Source organism: Oncorhynchus mykiss, chromosome 23 (assembly GCF_057628025.1).
Source record: "Oncorhynchus mykiss isolate SJ-2025 chromosome 23, ASM5762802v1, whole genome shotgun sequence".
Classification (NCBI taxonomy): Eukaryota; Metazoa; Chordata; class Actinopteri; order Salmoniformes; family Salmonidae; genus Oncorhynchus; species Oncorhynchus mykiss.
Genome location: NC_143044.1, coordinates 41,033,625 through 41,061,436, shown reverse-complemented (window position 1 = coordinate 41,061,436; position 27,812 = coordinate 41,033,625). Strand labels below are relative to the sequence as shown.

The window sequence follows — 27,812 nt, the reverse complement described above, 5'->3', positions numbered from 1 at the left end:
CCCTGTGTGCTTTCATTTTCAAATGTTATTTTTTTTGTATTTATGGATGTTTTAATGTCTACCACCAGACATGAACACTATGATTGCCCTAAACTGGAACACCTGATGGGAAGAGAAAGACACCCAAAAGACAAGTGGAGATGAAGGACTGTGACCCTACCTGGGGAACCCTCACCAAGAAGATTAAGATAATGGGTGTAATGCCAACCTAATGGGGCACCTATCTAGGATATATAAACAGGTGCATGATTCAGATGTTGTGACCTGTCACATGTAATACCTGAGTAAATGATTATGCTTGCATTTTACTTAACTCTCCGACGCTAGTTATTCATATACACATAACATGGTGTCAGAAGTGTGACCCCAAAGCCAAGCACTAAGGAAAAAGGGATAAGTTATGTGGACAATGTAATCACTATCGGATAAACGCAAACAAGTGAGCGAGGACGACAAGCCTGCAGTGTCAGTCAAATTCCGGTGTCTAGCGCCATGGATATGAAATGCGATTTGTATCAAAACTGGTTGTTTTTCCGTGATCAGTGGGAAAATTATGAAATTCCTACAGGTTTAGATAAAAATGAGCGCCATATGCTTCAGCGTCACCTAGATCTGGGGGAAGAGGATAGAGCAAATCCAAAGAAAATCCTTGACCTTTTACAAAGACATTTTGAACCCACTCGTAATGTGATTTATGAAATATTTGTTTTTAACACGTGAACAAACTCAAGCAGAGATGTCTGGTCAATATGCTATGAGGGTGCGTCAATTGTCTGATTCATGTGATTTCGGGTCAATGAGAGACGAAATGATCAGAGACAGACTTGTGATTGGCTGTAAAGGTAAGAGCAAGTATGCCACGCGAACCCCAATTTACGCTGACCAAAGCCATAGATGTATGTAGAGCAAGCGAACATATCCAATTAATAAAGATGAACAGAATCTCAATTATGCCACTCGGAACAAATAGACACCATGTCGATAAAAAATGGAAACAATTCATCAAACAGTGATAAGGCAGAAAAATACTAAACATGGGTGCATGTACTGTGGATCAACACACGCAAAAGCCAAATGCCCCACATATTGGGTTATATGCTAATTCTGTGGAATAAAATGAAACATTTTGCTAAAGTATGCAGATAAAGATAAAGTAAACCTGTCAATCTGCTAGAACACGATACATGCAGTGATCATAATGTGGATGAAGAAGTGGACATGCTATACATGACAGACTTTGAATAATTATGTTCAAAGATAAATGGTAACTGATTTAATCCAAGCAGCACTATCAAACACCAGCTAGACAGTGGCTCAACTGTTAATATACTCAACTACAGAGACTTTATGCAAGTACTGCAGGATGGAGATGCAAAGCCACAACCAAGCAAGGTATGATGGCTCGGTTATTACACCAGTAGGGGAGTGTGAACTACAAGCCAATCATGATGGGGAAACGTGCTAAAATTCCAAGTGGTGAAAACCTTGCAAAAGCCTCTCCTTTCAGCAGAAACATGTGAAAAGCTTAAGTTGCTACAGCTCAAACACCAACATTCATCATGTCAGCACTAAAGAAAAACAAAAGGCCCCATCAGACTTGAACACCTGAGGCAATACTGAAACAGTTTGAGGACATTTTTGAAGGGATGGGGGCTCTGCCAGGTGAGCTTCGCCTGGTGGTGGATGAGTCTGTTAGACCAGTTCAACAGCTTCCCCGCTGAATCCCTATTCCACTGAAGGAAAATATACTGAAGACTGTTGATTCAATGGAGTAACCGGGTGTCATTACGAAGGTCACCAAACCTACTAAGTGGATAAGCAACATGGTTGTGGTGGAAAAGCCTGGTAAAATAAGAGTCTGCCTTGATCCAAGTGCCCCGAACAAAGCCTTATGTAGGACACATTACCAAATGCCTGCCATTGAAGAGATACTGCCAAGCCTGCCAAAAGCAAAAATATTTTTGGTTATGGATGTACCAAATGGGTACTGGCAGGGTACATTTCAATGAAGATAGTAGTTACCTCAGAACATTTTGGACCCCCAATGGTAGATACCAATGAACAAGGTTACCTTTTGGAGTGAAACCAGCTGCAGAGGAATATCAGCTTTATCAACATGATGCACTTTAGGGACTGGCAGGAATAAGCATCATAGCTGATGACATCCTGGTATACGGCTGTGGTGTCACGATGGGAGAAGCAGTACAGGACCATGACCACAACCTGACTCAGCTCTTAGAAAGAGTAAGGGAAATTAATCTAAAGCTGAATAAAGACCTCAGGCTCACCAGTATTACATACATGGGACATGTTTTGACAGCTGAAGGCCTGAAGCCAGGCCCCAAGAAGGTGGAGGCAAATTCCCCCACCTACAGACGCAAAAGCAGTGCAGCGACTGCGTGGTTTTGTAAATTACTGTCTGACGTATGTGAGCCATTGTGATCACAAACCTCTTGATGTTATCATCGAAAAACCTCTTCTGTCTGCCCCGAAGTGACTTCAAAGGATGTTAAAGCTTCAGCGTTATCAACTACAGGCAGTATACAAGAAAGGAGTAGAGCTTCACATTGCAGATTTCTTGTACAGGGCAGCACTACCAACAACTGCAATATTGGACAAATGAGACAGTATATGCTCTACAGGCTGAGGTTGAAGATGTGAACCATGCTACTGATCAAAACATCTCCCCACAGACACAGGATGCTATTAAAGCTCATTCAACAGAGGACAAGACTTCTTGAATGCTTCAGTTTTTTATCCTAAGAGGCTGGCCGGACACAAGAAAGAGTACACCCATCCTGGTGAGGGACTACTGGACATACAGAGACAAACTCACAATGCAGGAAGAGGTCGTCTACAAAGGCGACAGGATGGTAGTACCAGAAACTCTACGCCCAATGATTCTCTCTCGTATCCATGCTGGGCACTCAGGGGTCGAAGCCAGTCTCAGGAAAGCCAGAGACTCAGTATTCTGGCCCAACATGACCGAAGAAATTAAACATTTTGTGGCTGTGTGCAGCATATGTAATGCTAATCTACCTAAGCAGCAAAAGGAAACGCTGCAGCCACATGACAACCAACACGTCCTTGATCTAAAGTGGGAATGGATCTGTTCACAGTAAAGAACGTTCCTTTTCTGATTATAGTGGACTACTATTCAGATTTTTGGGAGGTGAAGAAAGTGATTGACACAACAGCCGCTTGCATCATCGACTGTTGTAAGCAGCAGTTTAGCAGATATGACATACATGACAGTGGTGTAGTTACGGATAATGGGCCCCAGTTCACGAGTCAAGACTTTGCATTGTTTGCAAAAGCCTAGGAGTTCCATCATGTGACGTCCTCACCCTACCAGAGTCAGTAATGTTAAGGCGGAGTCAGCAGTGAAAATAGCAAAGACTATGCAGGAAGACATAGATGTGTGACAAGCCATTTTGTCATAGAGAAATGCGCCCAGTTCAGGAGAGCATAGGGCATAGGAGGGCCACATGGGAAGGCCACTGTGAATATCTTCTAGATGGTGTGGGCAGGACACATAATGAGGAGACGGGGAAGATCTCTGCCAACCATGCCTTCACAATTTCAGGAGGCTGTGGAAGAGGAAGGAGAGGCTCCCAGAGTTGCCCAACATCCCAGGAGTGCCAGGAGAGGACCTGAGGATATCAGAGGTGCCCAACATCCCAGAGGTGGCAGGAGAGGACTTGAGGCTACCAGAGGTGCCCAACCTCCCAGAGGTGGCAGGAGAGGACCTGAGGATACCAGAGGTGCCCAACATCCCAGGAGTGCCAGGAGAGGATCTGAGGATACCAGAGGTTCCCAACATCCCAGAGGTGGCAGGAGAGGACCTGAGGATACCAGAGGTGCCCAACATCCCAGGAGTGCCAGTAGAGGACCTGAGGATACCAGAGGTGCCCAACATCCCAGGAGTGCCAGGAGAGGACCTGAGGATACCAGAGGTGCCCAACATCCCAGGAGTGCCAGGAGAGGACCTGAGGATACCAGAGGTGCCCAACATCCCAGTGGTGGCAGGAGAGGACCTGAGGATACCAGAGGTGCCCAACATCCCAGAGGTGCCAGGAGAGGACCTGAGGATACCAGAGGTGCCCAACATCCCAGAGGTGGCAGGAGAGGAACAGAGGATACCAGAGGTGCCCAACATCCCAGAGGTGGCAGGAGAGGACATGAGGATACCAGAGGTGCCCAACATCCCAGGAGTGCCAGGAGAGGATCTGAGGATACCAGAGGTTCCCAACATCCCAGAGGTGGCAGGAGAGGACCTGAGGATACCAGAGGTGCCCAACATCCCAGAGGTGGCAGGAGAGGACCTGAGGATACCAGAGGTGCCCAACATCCCAGGAGTGCCAGTAGAGGACCTGAGGATACCAGAGGTGCCCAACATCCCAGGAGTGCCAGGAGAGGACCTGAGGATACCAGAGGTGCCCAACATCCCAGGAGTGCCAGGAGAGGACCTGAGGATACCAGAGGTGCCCAACATCCCAGAGGTGACAGGAGAGGACCTGAGGATACCATAGGTGCCCAACATCCCAGAGGTGGCAGGAGAGGACCTGAGGCTACCACAGGTGCCCAACATCCCAGAGGTGCCAGGAGAGGACCTGAGGACACCAGAAGTGTCCAATATACTACCAGTGCGACACACTAGGGCAAAGGCTAACATAAGACCTCGCCAGCGATACAGGGATTATGTCCCTTAAGAGATGGACAATGATTTTTTTTTATCCTATAAAAAAAATGCTTCATGTAAATAGGTATTTTCACTGTGGTATTACAATGGTATGAAGTGCTCGAGCTAATTCTATATGAAAAGGAGGATGTTAAGATAATGGGCATAATGTCAACCCATAGATGGTGCTAGTGGGGCACATATTTAGGATATATAAACAGGTGCATTATGAGTGTCTGATTAGGATGTTGGGACCTGTAACATGTAATACCTGAGTAAATGATCATGCTTCCATTTTACCTAACTCTCCGACGTGTGTTATTCACATACACATAAAGAGAAATGACTGTGACCCGACCTGGGGAACCCTCACCAAGAAGGACTGTAACCCGACCTGGGAACCCTCACCAAGAAAAGCTGTGACCCGACCTGGGGAACCCTCACCAAGAAGGACTGTGACCCAACCTGGGGAACACTCACCAAGAAGAACTGTGACCCGACCTGGGCAACCCTCACCAAGAAGGACTGTGACCCGACCTGGGGAACCCTCACCATGAAGGACTGTAACCTGACCTGGGGAACACTCACCAAGAAGGACTGTAACCTGACCTGGGGAACACTCACCAAGAAGGACTGTGACCTGACCTGGGGAACACTCACCAAGAAGGACTGTGACCCGACCTGGGGAACCCTCACCAAGAAGGACTGTGACCCGACCTGGGGAATCCTCACCAAGAAGGACTGTGACCCAACCTGGGGAACACTCACCAAGAAGAACTGTGACCCGACCTGGGCAACCCTCACCAAGAAGGACTGTGACCCGACCTGGGGAACCCTCACCATGAAGGACTGTAACCTGACCTGGGGAACACTCACCAAGAAGGACTGTAACCTGACCTGGGGAACACTCACCAAGAAGGACTGTGACCTGACCTGGGGAACACTCACCAAGAAGGACTGTGACCCGACCTGGGGAACCCTCACCAAGAAGGACTGTGACCCGACCTGGGGAATCCTCACCAAGAAGGACTGTGACCCGACCTGGGGAATCCTCACCAAGAAGGACTGTGACCTGACCTGGGGAATCCTCACCAAGAAGGACTGTGACCCGACCTGGGGAACCCTCACCAAGAAGGACTGTAACCTGACCTGGGGAATCCTCACCAAGAAGGACTGTGACCCGACCTGGGGAATCCTCACCAAGAAGGACTGTGACCCGACCTGGGGAATCCTCACCAAGGCTGCAGACCGGAAGCAGTGGTGCGCTCTTGTGGACGCCTCAGGTACCTCAACACACACAGATGATTTAGTGAGTTAGTAAATGTTTATCACCCTGTTTGAGATGATCTCCTAGATCAGGGGTATTGAAATCTTACCCTACAAGGTCCGGACTACTGTTGGTTTTCTCATTAATTGCTGCCACCTGGTGTCTTAAGCCTAAATGAGTCCCTGATAAGAGGGGAAGAATGACATCTAGCAGTGGAACTGTCTTTAAGGTTCCAACATTTATTATCATAGTCAAATACAAACCACTCCTGTATTCACAACCATTGACCCATAAAGGGTGATTTTGGACAGCCTTGAACATTCTCCTGGTGCTGTACCTCAACAAAAAAAGATGATTCTGCTGACTGAGATACCCTACGAAGTGTGTTTACCATGGTTCTCAAGCCGATCTCAATGTCTAGTTGCCAATCCCATCTGAAGTGATTAAGGGCCGTTGTTTATTTGGCACATTGTGCTACCACCAAGACTACCTCCATCTATGGTACTAAATACAACACATCCTGCCTACGAGGATTGGAGAGTAGGCCTTGGATTAAACACTCACTAACATGTTTGTGTTTCCATTCCCAATAGAGCATCTAAAGAGAGTCAACATGCTCACTATCAAGCGTTAAAGAACCAGCCACTTTCTCCACAGAATAGATATTTATTGGGATGGCATAGGAACACGTCAAGAAGCAGCCGTATCTCAGAAGAATGTGAATTGAATAAATCCACATGAACGTTTGACATTCAACCATGAGGGTGCTCGTGGACATGGTTGTGGTTTATAAGTGTCTGCAGATCTATAATTCATAAATACAAAGATCTCACACAGACAGACAAGATAGGCAGACCAATATATACAATATACCAACATGCAGAAACATATAGGACAATACTGACTACACACAGTTTTACAAGTGCAAAGCCAACCTTCGTAGAGCAGAGCAAAGTGCTTCACTTTGTTTAGCTGGGATAACTTATCAGGTGACATCACAGGCATTGTAATACACTGCATCAGTGTAAGAAAATATCAAAATACCACTATATACATTCTATTACTGGGTAATCAGCTTTTCATATGGTCAATTTCACAGCATCCCCAGAAGCCATTGTATCAGGTTTAAGGCAAAAATAGGTCTTACTCCATATTACATCAGTGGGCTGGGGTTAGCTATAATGTCATATCCTGTCACATGTTAAGGGGTCCCGCTTTTCAGATCTAAAGAGATAGACAGTTGTGTAGGGTTTGGTTAAGTTTGGATACACCAACACTACACAACAGGATCTTTGTAGACTCCCAGCTGTAGACTGCCAACATTCTTACTCCACCTGTCAGCGTAAACAACAGACAAATGCTTGAAATATCCTTTAAAATGTACATCTGCAGTCCGAACAAAAACACTGACACAAGCACTGCATTCTAGCAGAAAAGTGACACGCTAATGCCCTCAGTATATATATATATATATATATATATATATATATATATATATATATACAGTGCCTTGCGAAAGTATTTTTCAGTTTTTGATTTGTTAAAAAAGTTTGAAATATCCAATAAATGTCGTTCCACTTCATGATTGTGTCCCACTTGTTGTTGATTCTTCACAAAAAAATACAGTTTTATATCTTTATGTTTGAAGCCTGAAATGTGGCAAAAGGTCGCAAAGTTCAAGGGGGCCGAATACTTTCGCAAGGCACTGTGTATATATATATATATATATATATATAAAAATGTCCAGTTCAATGTGATTTATCAAACATCTCAGCTATGACAAAGTCCTTACATTGGAAGACAAACAGTGACATATATGTAATAAAATAAGGCTTAAACTTATTCAGTTCATGGAGTAAAAATATATTTATATCAGAAACTGTGTGTGTGCGTGTTAGGTTACTGGCTGAAGATGACTTTTTTATTGAAATAAACTGATAATGACTTCAACACAGAGAGATGCTCTCATAAAATTTCACCAAGCACCTAGACCTTACTGTAACCTTTATAACTCAGTAACATTATACCATAAAGACCTAGTGCAGTCAAAAACATGATTTCTGTTTTTATTTCGACACGGAGGTTGGAATAATACTGTGAAATTGTGAAAATGCCCTTTAAGTGTAAGAGCTGTTTGAAAAGACTGCCTGAAATTGAAGCCTGTTTTGGTGGGATGGAGTTTTGTCCTGCCTGGTGACATCAATAGACCAATAAGAAACAGAGTTTCAAACCTCTTTGCCAATAACTGCTAGTTTTCCCTTCCACACTCAGACCACTCTGACAGTATTATCAATATTCTTCCTTGAGAAATTGCTCTTTGCTAAGAAAGCTTTATTTTATTTTACCATTTTAATTGAAAACAATCACAGAAAGGTACTTAAATTGTTACCCAGAAATGATTTGATATTGAGATTTTTTAAAACTGTTGCATTGGACCTTTAATAAAATAGTATATGTCACACCATCAATCATACAATAACCCATGTTGCCTGCAACCTGCCACAACATGGGTAGTTGAAATAATACTTTTGTGGCTACTTTCTCAAACACAGATCACACCTAGTCCTGAACTAAAAAACACTTTCAATTAAGAATTTCTATTGAGCATGCTTCTCAGTCCAGGACTAAGCTGAATCTGGGTTTGGGAAACCAGCTCGAGGTCTTAATTTTTTTAAAATAATAATAAAACTCTTCTCGTACAGAGATGTTTCTTGTCTTTGAAAATAAGTCACTTCAAGATCTCCTGTCACTGGAAGCCACTGTCACCCAGGAGGAAAGAAGTCACTGTCACCCAGGAGGAAAGAAGAATTCCATTGTTTCGTTCATCTCTCCTCACTGGGGAGTGTCTCCATAAACAAATACCGTCACTGTGGAAATGTCCTGGAAACGAAGTTGTTTGTTATTATTTTCTGTATCAACAACTGATGAGTCAGGCAGTGACAAGTATTGGTTAGTTCAAGGTTGAATGGGTGTGTGTGCACATGCTCTTTGGTTCCTGCAAGTGTGTGTGGCAGTGCAATTCCAGAAAACATTTAGTGTTCTTTCTGGTATGCATGCTAGTCTGTACACAGCTAGTTCTCCAGTGTTAAATCTACCACTCTTCCAGTGTCTATATGGGTCCACACTTTCCAGTGTTAAATTAACAAACCGCTTAGTGTAAAGCATTATTTTCAAATTTCCCAGGTTGTCTTTCAAGTAAATTGTGGAGTTACCACCCATGACTGTATTTGTTAATGACAGAGACATGGTTGTTGCATTTGTTCATTTTCAGTCTTGTGGCCTTCACCAACTGAGATCCTAAGCAAATGTTATCATTAAAATTGAATTCTTTATGACAATACATATTACATAAGGCCTTATTTTGATGTATCCTGTGAGTGGCCTGAAACTCACGGTTTGGCCTGCAAGTAAATTTATGCTGGCTTGTAAAGTGATGTGTAATTCCTAATGGAATCCAGCCAGAGTGGGATATCCAACATTTGGAATGTTTTATTTTTTATTCAGAATGATTGCCAGGATTGGGAATACTAAGATACTGTAGGAGACTACCAAAAGTATCTAAACTGGAACAACCATTTCAGTAACGGGTGCAATAAGTCCAGGTAACATATTGGATTAGTTTAGAAAAATGCACGTTATATTTGAGTAGAACAAGATTAATTAATCTGCAAAAACATAAAACAAAGATTTGAAAAAAAAACATGCAATTTACCATGCTGGGAAATATGATAATGATTGGAGTCAAAGCTGGTTATAAACACCAACATTGGGGTTCTATTACACCACTCAGTGTTAATTTAACACCTACAGAGTTAATTTAACTCCTATATCAACACTAGATATGTTACTGTAAAAACAACACTATGTAACACTGTGCATATTAAAGTACACAACACCAAACACGTACAGCGCACCGCAATCCATCCCTCCCTCCCTCCGTCAGAGTGTGTACTCATGTCTTCCCTATTGGTGCTTCATCAGGCTCATCAGTCACTCTCTCCGTAATTCATTAGCAATCTCCCCTCTATCACAGAGCCGTCTCTGGGTTCCCCACCCCTCCACTCTTCTCTGCTCCCTCCATCGCCTTTCCCGAGCCTGCCCTCACCCCGTCCGGCTGCTCGCTCTCAGTCTTCCCTCCCTCTGGCAGGCTGTTGAGCTTCTCCATCTCTGCGGGGGCTCCATTCTCTAGATGGGCTTCGGGCTCGTCTGGCTTCTTCTTGATGCACAGGAAGTTGCCCAGGCAGATGACAATAGAGGCCAGAATGACCTCACAGCCAGCAAGCAGGAACACATGCATGTAGTTATGGGTGGTGTCCAGCAGACGACCTACGCAGAGGAAAGGAGAAGAGAGAGGTTATACAGGTATGAAGAGTTCATTACCTCCTATCCATTCAAGGCATAAGCGATTTATTACTAGCTAAAGCAGTTTATTAGTAGCTAAAAATGTTCTTATGTCATTTCTGTCTATACTGGCTTCTGATTGTTTGAAGACTTCGTTCTAGACCACTAACCCAGGCTCAGCCCTAACCCCATATCCACACCCCGGCTCAGCCCTAACCCCATTCCCACACCCCGGCTCAGCCCTAACCCCATTCCCACACCCCGGCTCAGCCCTAACCCCATGCCCACACCCCGGCTCAGCCCTAACCCCATGCCCACACCCCGGCTCAGCCCTAACCCCATGTCCACACCCTGGTTGAACCCTAACCCCATGTCCACACCCTGGTTGAACCCTAACACTAGCCATAACCCTAACATTAATCCTAACCCCATGTCCACACCCTGGTTGAACCCTAACACTAGCCATAACCCTAACAGTAATCCTAGCGTCATGTCCACAACCTGTTTGAACCCTAACACTAGCCATAACCCTAAGGACATGTCCACAACTAACTCTAACCTAATGCTTCCCTGTGGGTACCGACCTGCTCCAGGCGGTCCCACCAGCACAGCGATTGCCTCCATGAGCAACACCAGCCCTAAAGCACTGGAGAACTTCTTGGTGCCCACGATGGCCATGAGAACCTCGAACTGCAGCGCCCCTACCATCCCGTAAGAGAGGCCAAAGAAGATACAGAACACCACCAGACCAGGGTAGTCTGTCGCCTGCCAAAAGAGAAGCAACATTTAGTTACATTATACAACCATAGAAATATAATTACCATTACTGATGAATCATTTTAATTATATGGATCCAATAGCTTCGTATCTCGAGATCCGGTCAATACAGTAATGCCTTAATGATACAATAAATGTATTAAATAGGATGTGTGTATTGTTAACATCCATATACAGTGTAAATACATCCATCCAAATAATATCAATCAAAACTCGTTCCAGCCTTACCTGTGAGCTGACCACGTCGGTGATGCCATTAAAGAGTATGGCGAAGCTGAACAGATACACACATCTAGGACGGACCCACTTCATCCCCGCAATCAGCCCACACGTGGGCCGGGCGAAGATATCAACAAACCCTAGGATGGTGAGGAGGAGGGCAGACTTGGTGTCTTCATTCCCCATCTCCTTGGCATAGCTCACCACAAACACAGGGGGCACAAACAGACCCAGTACCATGATGGACGCAGCTATGGCATAGATGAGGAAACCTCGGTCTTTAAATACGCTAAAGTCCAGGAGCTTCTTCAGAGGTTTGGGCTTTTTTTCTGCTTGGTCTACAGCCTGCAACTCCTGGACCTGGGGCTTCTTGGGGCCCACCAGGGGCCTCATCAGGGCCCCACATGCGCAGCAGTTGAGCAGCAGACCTCCCAGGATGAGGAAGCCGCCTCTCCAACCGTAGTGGTATTGCAGCACCTTTGGGGGTGAAATATGACGAAAAACATTAACAATATCAATGATCCGTAACTCCAAAAGAGCATATAATTTCCCCATTGTATTTATTTTTTTCACACATCTTTCATTGTGTTCATACATGTTTCTCCCTACATCATAATACTGATCTACAACTGCAGAGAGGGAGACTGAAGAGGAGAAGTGTAGTACCTGTCCCAGAGGCGAGAGGCAGCAGAGGGCCACGGGGCTCCCGGCAGCAGACAGTCCGTTAGCTAGAGGCCTTTTCTCACTAAAGTAACGATTCAGCATGATCAGAGATGGCTGGAAGTTCAGCGCCAGGCCCAGACCTGGTAGAAAAAGGGAAACAGTTCAATTGTGTGTGTTTACTAACCTGATATAACTCTACAGAGGTAGATGTGTGTTTACTAACCCGTTATAACTCCAGTACAGAGGTAGATGTGTGTTTACTAACCTGATATATTTCCAGTACGGAGGTAGATGTGTTTACCAACCCGTTATAACTCTAGTACAGAGTAACCCGTTATAACTCCAGTGTTTACCAACCCGTTATATCCAGTACAGAGGTAGATGTGTGTTTACTAACCCGTTATAACTCCAGTACAGAGGTAAATATGTATGATACTGGTGGCCAAGGACGCCAGAATCATTCCCAAGGAGGCAAAGAGCCCTCCCACCATCATCACTGGCCGACACCCAAACTTGTTCACCAGCACACTGCACAGTGGACCTGCAGACACACACATATTTTTTTAATTTTTTTATTTTTTTACCTTTATTTAACTGGGCAAGTCAGTTAAGAACAAATTCTTATTTTCAATGACGGCCTAGGAACAGTGGGTTAACTGCCTGTTCAGGGGCAGAACGACAGATTTGTACCTTGTCAGCTAGGGGGTTTGAACTTGCAACCTTCCGGTTACTAGTCCAACGCTCTAACACAATGAGGTGTGTGTAGGCCAGTACAGAGCTGAGTAATAAATAAAAAAGTGTTCCAGTTCTCTGCCCCTTCCACTTGGAATGAGCTACAAAAGGACAGGAAATTACAGGAGCCTCTCTTTGAATGAGTTGAAATCTAAAATCTATGGTGGAAAATGAATTGGGGTGCTGTCAATTTCACCAAACGTCCCCCCCAAACATTTATTCTGTTCAATGTAGATAATGTATGCTTAGTGCTTTGGGTTGTAAATGTCTCTGAAGTTTTGTGCTGCTATTTTTGGCCTGGTATCTCTTGTAAAAGAGAGGTTTCATTTCAATGCGACTGACCGAACATAGTAATATTGTAATATTGTTGTAGTATACATTTTGTACATTTTCAGTGGTAAAGTAGTGGTGTAACAATGTGTTGTATGATGCATTGTTTAATTTAAATGTTTTGTGACGTAATTCCCTCCCCCCCTTACTGGGGAGCCACAATAAACCCCAGGAAGAGTAGCTGCTGCTGTGGCAGGAACTACTGGGGATCCATAATAAACCCCAGGAAGAGTAGCTGCTGCTGTGGCAGGAACTACTGGGGATCCATAATAAACCCCAGGAAGAGTAGCTGCTGCTGTGGCAGGAACTACTGGGGAGCCACAATAAACCCCAGGAAGAGTAGCTGCTGCTCTGGCAGGAACTACTGGGGATCCATAATAAACCCCAGGAAGAGTAGCTGCTGCCTTGGCAGGAACTACTGGGGATCAATAATAAACCCCAGGAAGAGTAGCTGCTGCCTTGGCATGAACTACTGGGGATCAATAATAAACCCCAGGAAGAGTAGCTTCTGCCTTGGCAGGTACTGGGGATCAATAATAAACCCCAGGGAGAGTAGCTGCTGCCCTGGCAGGAACTACTGGGGATCAATAATAAACCCCAGGGAGAGTAGCTGCTGCCCTGGCAGGAACTACTGGGGATCAATAATAAACCCCAGGAAGAGTAGCTTCTGCCTTGGCAGGAACTACTGGGGATCAATAATAAACCCCAGGAAGAGTAGCTGCTGCCTTGGCAGGAACTACTGGGGATCAATAATAAACCCCAGGAAGAGTAGCTACTGCCCTTGCAGGAACTACTGGGGATCAATAATAAACCCCAGGGAGAGTAGCTTCTGCCCTGGCAGGAACTACTGGGGATCAATAATAAACCCCAGGGAGAGTAGCTTCTGCCTTGGCAGGAACTACTGGGGATCAATAATAAACCCCAGGGAGAGTAGCTTCTGCCTTGGCAGGAACTACTGGGGATCAATAATAAACCCCAGGGAGAGTAGCTACTGCCCTTGCAGGAACTACTGGGGATCAATAATAAACCCCAGGGAGAGTAGCTTCTGCCCTGGCAGGAACTACTGGGGATCAATAATAAACCCCAGGGAGAGTAGCTACTGCCTTGGCAGGAACTACTGGGGATCAATAATAAACCCCAGGGAGAGTAGCTACTGCCCTTGCAGGAACTACTGGGGATCAATAATAAACCCCAGGGAGAGTAGCTACTGCCCTTGCAGGAACTACTGGGGATCAATAATAAACCCCAGGGAGAGTAGCTTCTGCCCTGGCAGGAACTACTGGGGATCAATAATTAATACAAATACCTAGTAAAATAAAATGACATACATGAAGATCCTGTCAGTTTGGTGTAGACTCTGGAGGTTGTAACGCCCAGGTCTGACACCTTCTCTACTCTTTCTTGTACTGTCTCACCATTGGGAAAACACTTCAGTTGGATATACACAATACCAGTATGCACGTATGCATGTATGTATGCATGCGTGTGTGTGTACCTGTGCCGTAGAGCATGGCCAACAGTATAGAAGAAATCCACGCACAGTCGCTGTATCCCACTCCGAACTCCCTGATCAGTTCCTTGAAGAACACACTGACAGCCTTGGGGAAGGCATAGGAGAACCCAGTGATGACAAACCCTCCGGCCAGCACGGCCCAGCCCCACCCTCCGTCTGGCGCCTTCACATCACTAGGCTCATCGTCTACCACGGCTCCTCCCATGATGCTCTCTGCTAGGAGATTCCCTCAACCCTCTGTCCCGTCAGCTTGGGTCAGAACTGAGAGAGAAGAGACGTAGATGTAGACAGTAATAGAGAAGTGGGTAACATCAGGGTTAGACACACAGTGTATAATTGAGGGTCAAGTTATTACTACAAGTTATGAGATTGGGGCACCAGTCCATTATTGGTCTTCAAAGTATAACTCCATAAGACTAAAACATTAGTAATACTTGGTAGTGAGCCGTTAGATCTGTCTGGTACCAGAAACAACACTCTTGTAAAAAACACATTTGTTGAAAGAAATACACCACAGATGATACAGAATAAAGGAATGGTGTTTTGGGATAGGGATTTTCAATCAAGTGAAAGCTACTGTAGTTAACAATAAAACAGCATGGATACAACACTTGGCAATAGACCGAGGCCTAGAATTTAAGAGTTGGGAAATAATGGCTTGTCTGTGGTACATAAGCTAATATTTTAGCAATGTGTATCAATTAAAAACATATTTGTGTGCTACAGAGGTCATCCAGGAGGGAGTCCCCTATGGGACATGGACAGTTTGACAACAATTGAATAACTGGCTGTACCTTCTTGGTGCAGTCACAGAACCTGTTTCAATGTTCATGTCATTTCCTTGTGTTTCCGTGGATACCAAAATTGACATAGATCATGATTATTATTATTTTTTAAAGTTATTACTATCTGAAATAAAAATGTACACGAAGCATAGTGAAAGACATAGCATAGTAACACAATGATATCGGACATTCTCAAAAGGACACTCAGAGCCAAAGAGTAGGAGATGTAAGGTTTTGGCACTCTGTGTCCTTTGGGGAAGAGAATGTAAGGTTTTCAGTGAGGTTCAAACTCTTATTATTGTAGCAGTCTGGTCCCATGTTGTTTTCCAGGGACTGCATTCTGCAACATCTGGTTGTTGTGCAAAGTAGAAGGGTTTCCATTGATAGAGGCCATTTGCTGCCTGGTCCAAGGCTAGTTCCATTGTTATTCAATGGTGCCATTTGGGTGGCTGTAATCTCAATTTGAAAGGGGGGGAGGGGGGCAGAAGAGGGAGAAGGGTCTTTCTCTGTGTGTTCCTGGATGAGCTGAAACCAATGAAGAACTATAACAGCAAATCAAAACAAGGAGACATCCTGTTCCAGCACCCACACCCTGCAGAAAAGACGCAGCAGCGTCCTCCACAGTACACAAAAAAAAGCGTCAATGGGACACTTCTGGGAAAATTCAGATCTGCAGTTAGACTATCGGTTATATACTCCTTCAGAGTCTATTAGCCCTCTGATCTCTCATTTATTTCTTTAGTACAGAAAAAAGGTTTGTAGTCAAGGTATTACACAATATCTGTGATAGTCCAGGAAGTTGCTTTTTATGTTAATATTTCACCTTTATTTAACCAGGTAGGCCAGTTGAGAACAAGTTCTCATTTGCAACTGCGACCTGGCCAAGATAAAGCAAAGCGACAGAGTTACAAACAAACGTACAGTCAATAACACAAAATAAAATAAAGATTTTTCTATTTCAAATCAAATTTTATTTGTCACATACACATGGTTAGCAGATGTTAATGCGAGTGTAGCGAAATGCTTGTATTTATGTGTGCAAATGTAGACAATAAATAGGCAAAATAATTACAATTTAGCATTAACACTGGAGTGATAGATGTGCAAGTAGAAACACTGGGGTGCAAAAGAGCAAGAGGATAAGTAACAATATGGGGATGAGGTAGTTGGATGGGCTATTTACAGATTGGCTATGTACAGGTACAGTGATCGGTAAGCTGCTCTGACAGCTGATGCTTAAATTTAGAGAGGGAGATAAGTCTCCAGCTTATTTTTTTGATTTTTGCAATTCGTTCCAGTCATTGGCAGCAGAGAACTGGAAGGAAAGGCGGCCAAAGGAAGTGTTGCTAACACTGCTGGAGCGAGTGTTGCGGGTGGGTGTTGCTATGATGACCAGTGAGCTGAGATAAGGCGGGGCTTTACCTAGCAAAGACTTATAGATGACCTGGATCCAGTGGGTTTAGCGACAAATATGTAGTGAAGGCCAGCCAACGAGAGCATACAGGTCGCAGTGGTAGGTAGTATTTGGTGACAAAACGGATGGCACTGTGATAGACTGCATCCAATTTGCTGAGTAGAGTGTTGGAGGCTATTTTGTAAATGACATCACCAAAGTCAAGGATCGGTAGGATGGTCAGTTTTACGAGAGTATGTTTGGCAGCATGAGTGAAGGAAGCTTTGTTGCAAAATAGGAAACCGATTCCAGATTTACTTTTGGATTGGAGATGCTTAATGTGAGTCTGGAAGGAGAGTTTAGAGTCTAGCCAAACACCTATGTATTTGTAGTTGTCTACATATTCTAAGTCAGAACCGTCCAGAGTAATGATGCTAGTCAGGCGGGAGGGTGTGGGCAGCAAATCGGTTGAAGAGCATGCACTTAGTTTTACTAGAATTTAAAAGCAGTTGGAGGCCACGGAAGGAGTGTTGTATGGCGTTGAAGCTTGTTTGGACATTTGTTAGCACAGTGTCCAAAGAAGGGCCAGAAGTATACAGAATGGTGTCGTCTGCGTAGAGGTGGATCAGAGAATCACCAGCAGCAAGAGCGACATCATTGATATATACAGAGAAAAGAGTCGGCCCGAGAATTGAACCCTGTGGCACCACCATAGAGACTGCCAGAGGTCCGGATAACAGGCCCTCCGATTTGACTCACTGAACTATATCAGAGAAGTAGTTGAACTGTCCCAGTAGCCAACAGCAGTCTCTTATATAAGGAGGCTGCAGTGAAACGGTCTCAGGGAGGGTAGCCGAGGGGATGACTGTTTCATATTTTAGGTTATTACCTGCCGAGGGGGGGATAAACTTTGTGGAGGCCAGGATCATTCCCAAGGAGGCAAATCACAGATGTGGCACATCATTGTGCACGTTATGTTACACATCATGAAATATATTGATACAAATTACAGACAGTAGCCTATAAGTAGCAAAATAGAAATCAATGAATTGAATATGAAATGCATTTCACAGTGATTGACATAGGCCTATACTGTTTATATGTTAATGAAGTCAGTTTGAATAATATTTAGCCTACGTTGCTCGTTTGTGTCAATTGCAGCTCTGGAAGAGAGAATCAACACTACAGTGGTGAAAGTGGAGTGGGGTCATGTTTTCTGTGATTTATATTCATAAATGTATTTTTTTTACTAAAATACATCTCTCCCAGAGGGCTTTATTGGCAAGGGAAACATGTTTACATTGCCAAAGCAAGTGAAATAAACAATCAGAAATTAACAGTAAACATTACACTCAAAAGGTTTCAAAGGAAGAGACATTTCAAATGTCATTATGGCTATGTAGTGTTGTAACGAGGACAAATGGGAAAATAAATAAACAAATATGGGTCTGAGTCAATAATATCTAGAAAATAGCATAGCTCAACTAGGTTGGCGCTCTCCCTCCTGCCTTCCCTCCCACTTCTCTCCTAAAAAGCTCTGTTGACGTCAGAGAGATACGCTTGTTTTTGTGAGGAAACATCTAAAAATAACAGGAATTTTGCAATATGAAAAGCGTATACTAAAATACTACGTCATGTCTCAAAATTGATATGCATCTTACCTCTATATTGTTTTATGTCCTCCTGATTTGAGAAGAAAGATGACGAGTTCAACGGTGAGCCTGTCAGTTTGCCTTAATTCTCTCACAGCATCTGGCCTAGCTGACGCAATGCTATTTTACAGATTTTTAAAAACTTTTGTCCTCCATTGATTTACCCGCCCTAATTTTGACCATCCTACAAGAGTAAAAACTCCAATAACATTTAGTTTATGATAGAGACATGCGGTTTGGACCATTGGTTTTCTTAGAGGAGTATCTGCACAATGAACACATTTGACCTGTTGGTCAAAAGATGCGTTTGATTGGACACCTTATCACTATTGAATAATGCAACCAAACCATATTACACTCTTTAAAAATGCAAAGAGGTGGGTGGGGCTGGCTTAAGAGGGTGTGCACAACGCTGAATGGGTGTAGACAAAGGAGAGCTCTCCACTAGTACAAAAACATTCAAAAGGCCATTTTCTTAACAGTGTGGTTACAAGTTTGTCAACAGAATTCCTTTCCACTAAAAAGCCATCTACACATTCAGGAATACTTTTTTTGCCAGCAAGTGACAGAATAAATACAACTTGAATATTGTTGATAATCTATCGACACTGATTAATATATATATATTTTTTTTAAATCAAAGTAAACATCAGATTCCACAGCATTGAATCTATAGCAAATCACCTACCCTTGATGCAGCTGTAACTCTCTGAATGGGATGTGAGGTGCACGTCTGCTGTATGAACTACTCCAGTACTACTCCTGGCTCCCAACCAACAGGCAAACATACACTTCTCCCCTAGCCCCACCTCTATAACCGGGTATCCCAACCCCTCGTGCTCCATGCAGCATTCAGCCAGCACCCCACTATCAGCTCTCCTAAAATAAGATTGACATTTCCAATCCCAGGACACATGCACGATTACTAGGATCACTTTCTCTGTGGATAACAGGCAATGCTGTACAGGCGGGAAACATTCAGACCTTTAACGAAGAGGGGTGCACTGTTACCGTGTTGCTCACATTGCCTAGAAGGCCGTGTCAGTTTGGGATTGGACATCCCATGGCATCAAGATCGAATGCTTTCCTGCTAGACCTTCTGCCAGGCCAAACTGACATACACCACATTTGCAAACACATTCTCTCGCACACCTGTGGCACTGATCCTTGTAGACCACTGATTGGCTATGACAGAGTACTGATGTCTGTTCAGAATATTCATGGATAAAGATCCAGTGGGACCAGGCAGGTTGTGTCACAGGCTAGATGTGTTCCCCCTCTACACCAACACTATAGCTAAAAGTATGGGTCTGGCACAGGACAAGCCTTGGGACCTGTTATTTTATCATCGGGGCTTCCAGAAGCCAACAAGTACCAGCCAACCATATCTATGTGGCATTACTGTCTCTCTTGGCTTCAGGAATAAGTTTCCTGCCAAAGCAGTGAACATCTGTTGAACCCTGAATCCTAAACCAGTAGTTAACTTACAGCACAATGTAATGATTAAGAGTGAGAGTATTCCATTCATGGCTTGGATGACCAAGCACACAAAACACTACAATCTCGGTCACCTAACTACTGTTCTAGACCTTCTTGGACTGAAGAATGTAGGCACACCTGGACATCTCAGAATATATATAGTTCATTTACAAAGTATTCCCTTGCCTTTTTCCACATTTTGTTAAGTTACAGCCTTGTTCTAAAATGTATTACATTATTCTACACACAATACCACATAATGACAAAGTGAAAACAGAGCAAATGTATTCAGACCCTTTGCTATGAGACTCGAAATTAAGCTCAGGTGCATCCTGTTTCCATTGATCATCCTTGAGATGGTTCTTCAACCATATTGGATTCCACTTGTGGTAAATTCAATTGATTGGACATGATTTAGAAAGGCACACAACTGTCTATACATCGTCCCACAGTTGACAGTGCAAAAACCAAGCCACAAGGTCGAAGGAATTGTCCGTAGAGGTCCGAGACAGGATTTTGTTGAGGCACAGATCTGGGGAATGGTACCAAAACATTTCTGCAGCATTGAAGGTCCCCAAGAACACAGTGGCCTACATCATTATTAAATGGAAGAAGTCTGGAACCACCATGACTCTTCCTCTTGGGCCGGAGGTAGCCTAGTGGTTAGAGCATTGGGCCAGTAACTGAAAGGTTGATAGATCGAATTCCCGAGCTGACAAGGTAAAGATCTGTTGTTCTGCCCCTGAACAAGGCAGTTGACCCACTGTTCCTAGGCTGTCATTGTAAATAAGAATGTGTTCTTAACTGACTTGCCTAGTTAAATAAAAGGTCAAATAAAAAAATGAAATACAAATCCCTAGAGCTGGTCGCCTGGCCAAACTGAGCAACCAGGGGAGAAGGGCCTTGGTCAGGGAGATGACCAAAAACCTGATGGTCACTCTTACAGAGCTCCAGAGTTCCTCTGTGGAGATGGTGGTCCTTCTGGAAGGTTCTCCCATCTCTGCAGCACTCCACCCATCAGGCCTTTTTGGTAGAGTGGATGTCCTTGAGTGTCTCAATGTCCGAGTGGCCCATCCAAAGCCCAGACTTGAACTCGATTTAACAGGTCTGTAGAGACCTGAAAATAGCTGTGCAGCGACGCTCCCCATCCAACCTAACAGAGCTTGAGAAGGATCTGCAGGGAATAGTGGGAGAAACTCCAAATACTGGCATGTCAAGCTTTTTTATATTTAACTAGGCAAGTCAGTAAAGAACAAATTCTTATTGACAATGACGGCCTACACCGGCCAAACCCAGACGACGTTGGGCCAATTGTGCACTGCCCTATGGTACTCTCAATGACAGCCGGTTGTGATACAGCTTGTAGAGTCATACCCAAGGAGACTCAAGTACTGTGTACAGGGTCTGTGACACCGTTTTTTTTGTTTTTTTTCTCCCTTTATTTAACTAGGCAAGTCAGTTAAGAACAAATTCTTATTTTCAATAACTGCCTGTTCAGGGGCAGAACGACAGATTTGTACCTTGTCAGCTCGGGGATTTGAACTTGCAACCTTCCAACGCTCTAACCACTAGGCTACCCTGCAAATAAATTTGTCAACACTTCTAAAAACCTGTTTTTACTTTGTCATTATGGGGTATTGTGTGTCGATTGACGGAGGGGGGGAACGATTTCATCAATTTTAGAATAAGGCTGTAACATAACAAAGTCAAGGGGTCTGAAAGGTTTCCGAATGCACTGTATGTTCTGTACACTGTAAAAAAATGTGTTGAATCAACTTAAAGCTAGAATCCTTACTTGAAACAATAACACTGCAGACACCACGCCTCTGTTTTGATAAAAAGATGAGGGATGGGCCTGGAGAAATGTAACCACTCTCAAATGTATAAAACAGAGCAATGGATGCAAGGACTGACTATGCATGAAATCAAAGTTATAGTTTAAGCCATGTTGAGGCTATACATTGTTTACAAACATTGGGGTAAAACAAGCATATTTTGGGTTCTGATGGGGTACGACAGTTGAAGTAAGCTTGAGGCAAGTATAAGATAGTGGCTTGCGAAAGTATTCACACCCTTGGCATTTTCCTATTTTGTTGCCTTACAACCAGGAATTAAAATGTATTTTTTGGAGGTTTGTATCATTTGATTTACACAACATGCCTACCACTCTAAAGATGTACAAATATTTTCTTGGGTGAAATAAACAAGAAATAAAACCCCCCAAAAACAGAACTTGAGCATGCATAACTATTCACCCCCCCAAAGTCAATACTTTCTAGAGCCACCTGTTGTAGCTGCAAGTCTCTTGGGGTATGTCTCTATAAGCTTGGCACATCTAGCCACTGGGATTTTTGCCCATTCTGCAAGGCAAAACTGCTCCAGCTCCTTCAAGTTGGATGGGTTCCGCCAGTGTAATGCAATCTTTAAGTCATACCACAGATTCTCAATTGGATTGAGGTCGGGGCTTTGACTAGGCCATTCCAAGACATTTAAATGTTCCCCCATAAAACCACCCGAGTGTTGCTTTAGCAGTATGCTTAGGGTCATTGTCCTACTGGAAGGTGAACCTCCATCCCACTCTCAAGTCTCTGGAAGATTGAAACAGGTCTCCTTCAAGAATTTCCCTGTATTTAGCGCCATCCACCATCCCTTCAATTCTGACCAGTTTCCCAGTCCCTGCAGATGAAAAACATCCCCACAGCATAATGCTGCCACCCCCATGCTTCGCAGTGGGGATGGTATTCTCGGGGCGATGCGGTGTTGGGATTGCCACCTGACCGTGCTGCTGCTCCAGTTTAAACTGTTCTGCCTTATTATTATTCGACCATGCTGGTCATTTATGAACATTTGAACATCTTGGCCATGTTCTGTTATAATCTCCACCCGGCACAGCCAGAAGAGGACTGGCCACCCCACATAGCCTGGTTCCTCTCTAGGTTTCTTCCTAGGTTTTGGCCTTTCTAGGGAGTTTTTCCTAGCCACCGTGCTTCTACACCTGCATTGCTTGCTGTTTGGGGTTTTAGGCTGGTTTTCTGTACAGCACTTTGAGATATCAGCTGATGTACGAAGGGCTATATAAATACATTTTATTTGATTTGATTGCACCAGACATAGCGTTTTCCTTGATGGCCAAAAAGCTCAATTTTAGTATCATCTGACCAGAGTACCTTCTTCCATGTTTGGGGAGTCTCCCACATGCCTTTTGGTGAACACCAAATGTGTTTGCTTTTTATTTTTCTTCAAACAATGGCTTTTTTCTGGCCACACGTCCATAAAGCCCAGGTCTGTGGAGTGTACGGCTTAAAGTGGTCCTAAGGACAGATACTCCAATCTCCGCTGTGGAGCTTTGCAGCTCCTTCAGGGTTATCTTTGGTCTCTTTGTTGCCTCTCTGATTAATGCCCTCCTTGCCTGGTCTGTGAGTTTTGGTGGGCGGCCCTCTTTTGGCAGGTTTTTTGTGGTGCCATATTCTTTCCATTTTGTAATAATGGATATAAAATGGTGCTCCGTGGGATGTTCAAAGTTTCTGATATTTTATTTTTATAACCCAACCCTGATCTGTACTTCTCCACAACTTTGTCCCTGACATGTTTGGAGAGCTCCTTGTTCTTCATGGTGCTGCTTGCTTGGTGGTGCCCCTTGCTTAGTGGTGTTGCAGACTCTGGGGTCTTTCAGAACAGGTGTTTATATAATGAGATCATGTGACACTTAAATAAAGTCCATCTGTGTGCAATCTAACTAATTATGTGACTTCTGAAGGTAATTGGTAATTGGGGCTTCATAGCAAAAGGGGGTGAATACATATACACGCACCACTTTTCCGTGTTTTTTTTTTTAGCGACAGAGACATGGTTGTTGTATTCAATGGTTCTTAGGCCAGGGCATTCACCATGTGATTGTCTAAGTGAATATGTCATCATAAAAATTAAACTATGACAATACATAACATAAGGTCTTTCTTTGAGGACCTCATTACACCCTAACATAGTGGTCTGAAACTCCTGGTGTACAAGCCACATCAAGCCTGGAAGTGACATTACACTGGCTTGCAGTGATGTGTAATTCCTATTGGAACAGTCATTGAGGATATTCAACAATATGACATTTTAAAAACATCTGCATTGAGAAAGACTTCCAGGGTGGGGAATATTGATTATTGAGACTACCTAAATCTCATTAACTGGGACCGCCATCTCTGTATCAGGTGCAACAATTAATAACAGATTGGATGAGTTTAGAAAAAAAATTGTTATTTATGTTTGTGTAGCATAAGATTAAACCAACGTACATGCAAAAACGCAGGTATTGAAACAAACAATTGAGAAGAAAAAAACCCTGCAATAGAGCATTCTGGGAAATATGATAATGCTGGGTGTGGTTTTGAGCAAACATTAATTTGTAATTTTACTCAACAAACTGGTTCAAATTCAGCTCACGTCGAGCAGTTTGTTGAGTAAACAAACTTTAGCAAATTCATGTCCTTTTGAAGTCACAAAATAATGCTGATTAAGCAATTGGTGAATTTATATATACAGTATTTTTTTGCCTCAAATCTCACTGACTTATCTTTGCTATTAGGTCTTATTCATACTTTCCATGAAATAGCATGGGAGTCACATTGCTCCACATGTCTAAAGGCTGAAACCATCAATCTTGTTTCAGAATTTGAACGTGTGAAATCCCTGGAGATAAAACGAGATCGGAATAATGCATAATCTCTTTCTAATGTTTAACAGCTTTTTCCTGTTGAGGCTGAGCAATGTTATGATCCGAGTCAGGGAGAGGATGCCCGTGCAGATCATACACCACAACAGCCTACACACTCAACATGACAGTAGCAACTTACACTGTAATCGAAAACTAAATTATATGGTTATTTTGAGAGCTATCACAATTAAAATACTGCAACATACTGTAAATGGTGCACTGTAAAAAAAAATGTTTACTTTTGTTTATGGTAACTTACTGGCAGCCTGCAAGTTACTGAATATTTGTAAAAAATAAATAAAATTAAGTACAGTATGTTACTACAAAATCCAAAGGAGCTTTGGTTTAACAGTACATTACTGTAAAGAAGTGCTTTCTATACAGTAATGTACTGTTAAGCTAAAGTTTCTTTGGAATTTACAGTAACTTACAGATAACTGGCTGCCAGTAAGTTACCGTAAAAGCAAGTAACTTTTTTTTTTTTACAGTGCGAGGAAATAATTGCTGTGTTCTCCATCCAACAGAATACAATACTGTATTTTTGGAGCACCAAAAACCTTTTCACCACTAGTGGGTGCATGATATTGTTGTTTCCTCCGCTCATTAACAAATTGAGGTCTGCCTTGTAAGAGGCTATATTTGTTGCACCCGTTAGTGGGTTAGGGTTAGAGCGTTGTACCAACTCCTATGTGGTTATAGACCCCATCACTTTTAAATGTATAGGGGACAGAATGAAGTGGCAGAAAGTCGAAAACCTTTAATAGTTGAGTATTTTGATGTGTCCTTTTGGTCTGTTTTGCCCTGTAGTTGCTGCCAGTCTGGAAGCCTTTGTTAAGGCCTCCAGTTGTAAGTGTAAGTGAAATAAAACACCAAACATTCATTAATAAGCTGTCGTGTGTAAACCTGCTTGCACCAATCCCATGTACTGTAGTCACAGCTAGTGTGAAATACAAACCCCTACCCCTCAATGAATTTGATTAATTCATCCATTCAGATTACGGTAGCATTTACTCTTTTTTTAACAGTCAATAAAGTCAATGAAACAGTATTGTACGGTGTGTCATTACACAGTACTTGCTTTGATACTGTATTTCATATTGCAGTACACCTACTGTAATTCTAATACAGTAACTTACCACTAGCTGTAAGTTACTGTCAAATTCACTCTCACCTTTACAGTATAGGCTATAGCCTAGTTGAGAATTCTCAACTCCACAATATGTAAATCACACCTCATGGAGTTGAGTGGCGATGGGTTTTGGCGGAGTGTACCTCCAACTATACTGAACAAAAAATAAAAATGTAACATGCAACAATTTCAAAGGTTTTCCAGAGTTCCAGTTCATATACTGAAATCAGTCAATTGAAATAAATTCATTAGGCCCTAATCTATGGATTCACATGACTGGGAATATAGATGTGCATCTGTTGGTCACAGATACCGTAAAACAAAAGGTAGGGGCTTGGATCAGAAAAACAGTCAGTACCTGGTGTGACCACCATTTGCCTCATGCAGTGTGACACATCTCCTTTGCATAGAGTTGATCAGGCAGTTGATTGTGGGCTGTGGAATGTTATTCGACTCCTCTACAATGGCTGTCCAAAGTTACTGTATATTGTCGGGAACTGGAACACGCTGTCGCACACGTTGATCCAGAGAATCCTAAACATGCTCAATGGGTGACATGTCTGGTGAGTATGCAAGCCATGGTAGAACTGGGACATGTTGAGATTCCAGGAATTGTGGACAGATCTGTGACATGGGGCTGTGCATTATGCTGAAACATGAGGGGATGGCGGCGGATCAATGGCACGACAATGAGCTTCAGGAGCAGGTATCTCTGTGCATTGAAATTTCCATCGATAAAATGCAATTGTGTTCGTTGTCCGCCCGCCAATACCATAAACCCACCGCCACCATGGGGAACTTTGTTAACAACGTTGACATCAGCAAACCACTCGCCCACATAACGCCATACACGATGTCTGTGGTTGTGAGGCCGGTTTGACATACTTCCAAGTTCTCTAAAATGACATTAACGGCTTATGGTAGAGAAATGAACATTAAATTCTCTGGCAACAGCTCTGGTGGACATTCATGCAGTCAGAATGCCAATTGCACGCACCCTCAAAACATCTGTGGCATTGTGCTGTGTGAAAAAACTGCACATTTTAGAGTGAGTGGGACACGATAGTGTGTCCCACCCGGCAAACCCCTTTTTTTACGCTACTGCTACTCTCTGTTCATCATATATGCATAGTCACTTTAACCATATCGACATGTACATACTACCTCAATCAGCCTGACTAACCGGTGTCTGTATGTAGCCTCGCTACTGTATATAGCCTGTCTTTTTATTCTTTACCTACCTATTGTTCACCTAATAGCTTTTTTGCACTATTGGTCAGAGTCTGTAAGTAAGCATTTCACTGTATTTGGCGCACGTGACAAATATACTTTGATTTGTCCCCAGCACATGGTGAACCTGTGTAATGATCATGCGGTTTAAACAGCTTCTTGATATGCCACAACTATCAGGTGGATGGATTATCTTGGCAAAAGTGAAATGTGCACTAACAGGGATGTAAAGAAGAGAAATAAAGAAGAGAAATAGAAGTGTTTATTTCCTATTTCTCCTAAGATATATATTAATGATTTATATTGTTGACACTATGTATTGGTCAATGAGAGGCTTTGAAGCCACCGGTCGGCCATATTGTCACTCCCCAGAAGAAGCAGTCGTCCATAGGAATGAATGGAATTCTACAGTATTTACATTCAAATGTTTCAGGGATTGTAGTGGGAACAGTAACATTTGTACTTTCTAAAAATGATACATGTTTTTATATATTTTACATTTTTTGTGTTCAACCTGCATAATATAATGTAAAAGTTATGTATTAAGATGTCTGATAAAAAACATGTCAAAAACAAATTTAGATATTAATAAATGCATTTCTATAGCTTCTAAAATCTGTTTTACAACTGTGGGTGAGTGCCAAGATGGCGGCGCGGTGTTTTTAAAACAGCGCCCCCGTCAGTAATTTAGTGTATATATAAATCATTGATAAACATCCTATGTTAAATACCATCCGTTTCTGATATGGAACTTCACCTGTTTGACTTTGCATAAAAACACCTGTTTGACTTTGCATAAAAACACATCTTCCTATCACAACAACCTGTTTGGCTACTAAAACTCATCACATCTACTAGTCTGAAGACCCTACGTTGAATTGCATTGAATTCTACGTTAGGCATAAATGCGCGTTTG

General features: G+C 43.1%; 1 protein-coding gene across 6 annotated transcripts in view; it reads right to left on the bottom strand.

Moving 5' to 3' along the window:
* Positions 1-6,594: 6,594 nt before the first annotated feature.
* The window catches only part of LOC110502948 (monocarboxylate transporter 4), a 33,418-nt gene continuing 12,200 nt past the window's right edge, over positions 6,595-27,812 (bottom strand). For 3 of the 6 annotated variants that reach the window (XM_036960742.2, XM_036960740.2, XM_036960739.2), the window contains exons 2-7: positions 14,506-14,784; positions 12,346-12,489; positions 11,952-12,088; positions 11,295-11,762; positions 10,874-11,054; positions 6,595-10,274 (exon numbers count right to left, since the gene is read on the bottom strand). In XM_036960742.2, the coding sequence (XP_036816637.1) occupies positions 9,976-10,274; positions 10,874-11,054; positions 11,295-11,762; positions 11,952-12,088; positions 12,346-12,489; positions 14,506-14,728 (1,452 nt within the window). In that variant the 5' untranslated portion in view covers positions 14,729-14,784 and the 3' untranslated portion in view covers positions 6,595-9,975. Of the gene's footprint in view, positions 10,275-10,873; positions 11,055-11,294; positions 11,763-11,951; positions 12,089-12,345; positions 12,490-14,505; positions 14,785-19,041; positions 19,145-27,812 lie in introns of those variants that run through there. The other 3 variants (XM_090217496.1, XM_036960743.2, XM_036960741.2) reach the window with 3 other exon arrangements.